The following is a 6,674-nucleotide window of genomic DNA, read 5'->3' on the forward strand; positions in this document are numbered from 1 at the left end:
GAACCTACCATCGATGTAATATATAGTGCTATGTATGAACATCATATCTAAATATTTATTCCCTTATGCTTCAATGATTTTATGCTCGGTGTCTAAATATTCCAACTTGCATGATTTGAAAGCTTGGTCCGCTCTCGCCCTTTGCGCCATCGGCGCAACGTGTCATCTAGTTCAAAAGAAAAAACTAGTACTAGTAATGTGGAGACACGTATAAATAAATACAGAAACTAAAATTGACATGGAAAGAGGAAGAAAAAAAGATGCAGAATAAGCTCGGGCAGTGAAGCAAGTTAACTGCAATTGCTAGGTAAACTCCGGACGCACAACACAGTGACACACTGACGACACATACTAATTAAGTTCCACTTGCTCTGCATCAGGCATTTTTAGTTGGTTTTACTACATCCAAACCCCAAAATATGACTGGCCGACACCGCCCCTTGCAACTATCTACAATCATCATAAGGCAACAAACTCTGTGCCCTGTTCCTGCCAACACTCTTCTTCCACCGCTCTTGACCGAATGCAAATCCCTCTAGTTCCGACTTGCACTTGCCCTAGTCCTCTTCCCTGCCAATGACAATCATCATATGTCCAAATTAAACACACCACGTCCAGTCACCAGATGACTTCCGACGGCAAAAAATGCTTTAATAAGCACTAAAAAAGGGTGGACGTACTTGAATTCTTCGGACCGCCGCGACAGTACTTGCTTCCACACATGCAGTCAAATGCTTTATTGAGGTCATCAGTACCATCAAAATCAATGCCATAATCCTGAAACCACAACTCTTAAGTGGGTGATGGTCACTCACAACAAAATATATGGATCTGAGCCAGCAAAATTTCTTTTTTTTCTGCTCTACATGCACAATTCGATATTTCGAGTGTTGCCGACCCATATGAAATAAGGCCGCCCAAACATCAGCCCCTTAATTTGACCCAAAGGTAGTGTCAGCTCAACATACTAGTTAAATTGCTGAATTCAGTGAGCACCTTAATAATATGGTTCCTGCTTCACTACAACTCCCTTAATTGAATCGATGATGGGTATTCCAGATCTAGTTCTCGTCATCTTAACTCGTACTCCTACATACATATTCACCTACTATCTTCTCCCTCTCCAACGCGAACAGCTCATCGCCGATGCCGCTAACGGAGTCACCGCATAGGCGCCCTACAGGTCATGATAGGACATCGCGTGATAGAGACACCACATGTGATTTTGTTCCTTTGACAGCACACACATGCAGTGTTTAGATGATGCTTAAGCCAACCCTACATTCCATTGATCGATCAAGCAAACTAGCCAAGCTCACCCAGCAGCCATTGTGGTATTCTCCCTTTTTCTCGTAACGTAAGGATGAGATCAAGTGACGCACGGTTAGGTCTATTAGCACTTAATTAATAGTAAAAGACAAAAATACCCATTCTAATTCTTGGGAGGCGGGTGTACTGAAGCAGGCCCCAATTAATATTGTATGGGAATCAACGGTTTGGCTAGTATGCATGTGAACCTCATATTGTGCAGGTATTAATTAAGGGTATTATCAAGTAGTGGCAGGTGGTTGTCATGTACTAGTGTTTGAGAAAATGATACAAACACTTACCCGCGTTAACTCCTCAAAAGCCTCTATTTTCTTGGCAGTGAATAATGCAAGCTGCGTTAAGAGGGGGGAAACATCAATTACTCGTAAGCATGTAGCTGCAAATCAAGCACCTTCGGTGCAGAAACCAATATCAATTGCCAAAAATCAGTTACATGGTAATAATGGCGATCAGGAGTCTCGACTTCAACAGGTATGATTACCAAATTTGCATCATAGCATCTACATGGCAAAGCATTATTATCAGAAACAAATCAGCAAAAAGTACAAATATAGCATTAATAGACAAGGCTGCTGAGGCTTTATAAATGAACAGATGGGAAAAGAGTCCTAGCATACCTATGGTTGACAAATCGCCCGACATTCCCATAAAATGTCAGATCAAGGCAGAGAGCTTCCTCGTCTCTTAGCACCCCTTCAGAACCCCAACTAGCATCTAGGAGCACTTGATCCACATGCTTAGAATTTTTGGCTTTTCTCTCGTATAGTTCAGAACTTGTTAGTACCTCCCCAACTAATTCACAGATGAAAGCACCTTTTGGCAGCCCATCCAGCGTCCGTAGCCCCCAGCCCTTCCCTTCATTCGTGAAAAACACCTGAATCACGGAATAATGGTCAGCTCATCTCCATGCTACAAGGTTGACACCAAAGTAAAGGGAACAAAGTGAAGTTTCGATTTGCTAGTGCTTACAAGAATGGAGCAAGAAACACGTTAATATAGCAAAACAAATGAATGATGTCAATGGCCATTCATCAAAGAACAGAATGGTCCATAAAGAAACTACTGATGAGTGATCATCATCCAAAAATGGGAAGCCACAAAAGTATAATGGCTGTGATAACCTACAAATGATTTAAGATAGTACCTGGAGATTGCATGTTATCCCACGCTGAATCACACGATTTCCACACTGCTTGCCACAGCCACATTTACTCCAACACTCCTTAATGAATTTTCTAGCAAGATGACCTTTACATGGATCTGGTGAGGGCTTCGTCTTATATATTTGAAGAGGACAAGCTTTACAGTAGAACTTATTATCCTTTTCTGGGAAGTGATTAACAGCAATGCACTCATCAATTAATTCTGCCCTGACCAGGCCCTCCGGTGTGTATGCAATCTCACCTCCAGTTGATCTTGCACATGGACATGGATGTGGTTCTAATAAGCAGTTGCCTGAACAATCTGCGCAGCAATCCTCATCACCAATCCGCGCAAGTGAGGTGTTGACATAAGCACTTTGGAAAATGAGATTCTTTCTTATGTAATAGAACAATGGCGGACAACTATCACTACCAAATTCGTTTACAATAGGTATTCTAACTCTTTCTTGTCCCTTCGTTATGTCAGCAACATCATGCAGTGGCCTTTGCTTAAAAAGTGCTTCCTGAGGGTGATAAGCAACTACCCAATTTTGAAAGCTAGGTTCCGAGGATGATCCTACGGCAGCATTACCATTCCCACCAACAGCATGCTTACAAGCAATTGGCTTCACAAAGGGAGCATGCGTCTCCAAAGCCTGTTCTTGCAAGCTGCCACCATTGTTTTGAGCTTCAGAATGCACAGCACGTGACTCTGCAACATATTGGCATATCTCATTCATCAGCTTGCCAACAGAAAAATCAGGAGGTAGGGTCTGGTATGAGCGTAGACATTTATCCTCAACTATTTTGAAGACCTTGTCCAAACTAATGCAGACCTCTGAAGGGTCAAATTTGCATTTCAATGACACCTTCACCTCACCCAGAGTGGATGAAGCTACATCAAGTTCAACAAAAGATGCCTGGTGAGTATTTTGAACAGTAGACTCTACCCCATCCTTGACTGCATGTTGGCTGCTGTCCGGATTTTGATCGTGGTTAACTATGCTAGCTCTAGCATCAGAATCCCATGTCAGCATATCCCTTGTTTTACAATGTTCAATTAGCATGTTGTCCCCACCTATTTATGTTTTATTTTGCAAATACAGTAGATCCAATTAGAACAAGAATATTGCCGACAGAAACTCATCACAAATTGAGAATAATCAAAGCAACTGCTACAATTGCACAGCCATCCAAAAAAAAGGAAAGAAAGCAACCAAGCAAATGCTAAAATAAACCACATACATGTGCACCGGAAACCACCGTAAGGACTTACACAATTTGGTAATATCATAGGGAAAATGTTGAGTTTGATTTCCAGAGCATACAAAGATCAGTATGAACTATAATTTCAACTAAAACTAACGCAAAGCATGAACAGCTCTAGCCTGGTCTTGAAAGTACTGAGTGATGGTGAGATAATGCAAGTGGTATACCTGAAGACCCAGTATTGAGGTCGTTGGCAACAGGAGCAGCTGGAACATCAATTTCAGGTTCAGGTTTGGGCTCTTGTAAGAAGAGAGCATCTTGGGGATTTTCACTGACATCCATGGATCTGTTGATGAGGGAGGTTTCATTATCACTGACATCCATGCCATACCGAGCAGCAGAAGGGTGTTGGTCATCTGGATCTGGTGTGACCGACGTTGAGTTGTGAGGCTCGGACTCTTGGTCCGTCACCTGATGTGAAACAGCAATTGGAAAGGCTGAGCATCAGATGGTAATTATACAGTAAAGAAACAGAAAGCAGCGTAGCATTTGTACATGACGGCTAGTGCCAGGCATTGGTTGATTCTTTTGGCTATCCAGGATGGTGTCAGCAAGGATGCGGTAGCTCTCGTCCTCGATGGGCTCCCAGCTTTCAAAGAGCTTGTAGAGGTGCTTCAGGACTGGCGAAACCTGCTTCTTGGGGAAGCCGAGACGCCCCATGGCCTCATACGCCTTTTGAGCCCTATCCTTGTGGGAAATCATGGCCTTCCTTTAGTGAAATGCCCCACTGCTATTTGTGCTGCAGAGAAGATGTGTATTTGCATTATCAGCCAATCAAACCCTCCTCATAAGACAAAAATAAATAAATAAATACATAAATTCGTTTATGAAACCCTAGGAGAAAAGAGGAATGCGCGAAAGTAGCGGGTGGATAAGAACCGCACTGGAAACCCCAATCTTGTAAGGGAGGCGAAGATAGCATCAGGTTGTACCAAGAAACGTCATACAGCCAGCAGTGTGGAAGAGGGAGGGAAAGGGGAATGCACCCACCTAGAGCAGAAGAAGAGTAAAAGAAATTGAAACTTTGGTGCCTACTAGAGAGGATCGATTGTCACAGACCTGCATGCGCCAAGGGAAGGGAGCGGGTCAGGGGTTCTGGAGCGGTGCGAATGCGAGTGCGAGGCTGGCTGGGGTTTCGAGGTGGAGGGGTCCGGAGGAGGACGACGCCAAGGGAGACGAGGAGGCGATGCGTCCTCAATGACTGCTGCCTGCTGACTAAGGGCCAGTTCTTTTGAGCTATGCTGTGTAAATAAGCTCCCGTAAAAATAAGCTCTAGATAAGCTCCAGATAATAAGCTAGTTAGTTCTTTTCAAAGTGCCTGTTTTTTCAGCTTATCTGTTGTATAGTCAGTGAAAAATCTGTAATGCCCTTGGACTATATGGTTGTCCTGATTAAATGATATTGTGTTATATTTATCATTTTGCTCCTCAAATGAACATAAATTCGACTTCAAAACACCACAACATGTTCCAATCAAACATAATAAAGATCATTGCGTGACATACGAATATCATAAATGCATCATTATCTCACATCATACAAGCATCATTATCTCAGGTACGAGTACGAGTATGAAAGATCTAACACAGAACCATCAATTTTTCCTCTATGGAAATACAATGATAGCATCCAGAGGCAAATACAATACTTAGTGAGAACTTACTACTGTGCATGAAAACATGAATATACACGAGACTTTGCAAACTGGACAGACTTTGCAAACCATAACAGCCAGCTAAATCTCGTTTTGGTCATGTATTTATGTATGTCTAGCAGCACATTACAAGTATATATGCAGCAGCAGCACCATATATATTCACCACCACATAGCAAATCAATAGGAAAACATCATTCATCAGCAGAAGTTCATAGCAAATCTGGATGAATGTTTGGCAAAAAAATCAAAAGGGGCTGCTCATCTTGGCAGAGGAACTCATGGCCAACGACTGAGAGGAGGGGAGGGGGCACGAACGGGGGTCCTTCACCTGATTGGGTCGTCGGCCGGAGTGGGGCGCCGTTCGCCGGAGTGGTGCCCAGGCCGGACCGACCAGGAGCTGCTGCGAGGGAGAAGCCTCGCCCTAGGAGTCGCGTCAGAGGATGGAGAAGCGGCGAAAGATGGGCTCCTACCCGCCGTCCATGTGGCCGGAGCTAGCCGTGACGAGGAGCCAGGGACCGGCGGCGGCGGCGGCGAGGAACCCTAGCCTTTCCGTGCGGCGTGCGAGAGCGAGGGCGAGAGGGGATCGAGCGAGGCGACTGTTTCTTCTTTCTGCGGGGGGGTCGGGTCGGGTGACGCAGGCTGGGACTGGGAGGGGTATTTTCTTGGGTTAATTCGATATAAATGTGACTCGGATAAACGCCACTGCAATTTCTTTTTCTTTTTTATAACTCCGCTCTCCGGATTTTATTCATTCAGCGGTAGCCAACGCATCTCAAAAAATCAGGGATTACATTAGAGTATGTAGCAACATTCTCTATAGCTAAAGCTTCCTTAGCACAAGAATTCACTAGGGGGTGTTTGGTTTCCTGGTTTGCATATGGCTCGCACCCGCCACCCAAAACTTGGGTGGTTTGGTAGGCTGCATGGACGCATGAGCATAGTCCATGGATGCAAAAGGAGGCTTCCCAGCCAGGCCGAGGGAAACGCAAGTTTCTCGCGTTTCTCGCATGCAGGCTCTGGCTGGTTCGCTTTTCTTCTATCTTTCTTCTCTTCGCGACCAAACGCCGCCGCTATCGTCCTCAACCAACGGTCGTCGCCGCCCTCGTCAAACCCTGTCGTCCTCGTTCAACCTCCACCAAGCGCCGCCGTCGTCCTCGACCAAGTGTCGTCGTCGTCCACGACGAAGTGCCGTCGCCGTCGTCCTCCTCGAACAAGGGTAGCTGTCGCCGACCTCGAACAAGGGTAGTGCCGTCGTCGTCGCCGCCTCCGTCCTCGAC

General features: G+C 45.0%; 1 protein-coding gene across 4 annotated transcripts; it reads right to left on the reverse strand.

The window, feature by feature from the left end:
• Positions 1-247: 247 nt before the first annotated feature.
• Positions 248-6,041, reverse strand: LOC123046114 (histone-lysine N-methyltransferase SUVR4). Of its 4 annotated transcripts, none has more exons than XM_044469399.1 (10): positions 5,726-6,041; positions 4,800-4,948; positions 4,236-4,479; positions 3,908-4,151; positions 2,474-3,549; positions 1,947-2,203; positions 1,763-1,829; positions 1,611-1,661; positions 681-777; positions 248-570 (listed from the first exon to the last, which is right to left on the reverse strand). In XM_044469399.1, exons 3-10 carry the CDS (start codon positions 4,440-4,442, stop codon positions 536-538), a joined length of 2,034 nt encoding a protein of 677 aa, XP_044325334.1. In that variant the 5' UTR covers positions 4,443-4,479; positions 4,800-4,948; positions 5,726-6,041; the 3' UTR covers positions 248-535. The 4 variants fall into 4 exon arrangements, with proteins under 4 accessions (XP_044325334.1, XP_044325333.1, XP_044325332.1 ...); XM_044469398.1 differs by having other exon boundaries at positions 4,800-4,981; XM_044469397.1 differs by lacking the exon at positions 4,800-4,948 and having other exon boundaries at positions 5,726-6,040.
• Between the last annotated feature and the right edge of the window lie 633 nt (positions 6,042-6,674).

This window comes from Triticum aestivum, chromosome 2B (genome assembly GCF_018294505.1).
Source record: "Triticum aestivum cultivar Chinese Spring chromosome 2B, IWGSC CS RefSeq v2.1, whole genome shotgun sequence".
NCBI lineage: Eukaryota > Viridiplantae > Streptophyta > Magnoliopsida > Poales > Poaceae > Triticum > Triticum aestivum.

Coding starts and splice junctions, on each gene's coding strand:
- LOC123046114 (XM_044469399.1), bottom strand. CDS start 4,442: ATGATTTCCCACAAGGATAGGGCTCAAAAGGCGTATGAGGCCATGGGG. Junction 1,830..1,946: donor GGGCGATTTGTCAACCATAG/GTATGCTAGGAC, acceptor TTTGCCATGTAG/ATGCTATGATGCAAATTTGG. Junction 1,662..1,762: donor CTGATCGCCATTATTACCAT/GTAACTGATTTT, acceptor CTCTTAACGCAG/CTTGCATTATTCACTGCCAA.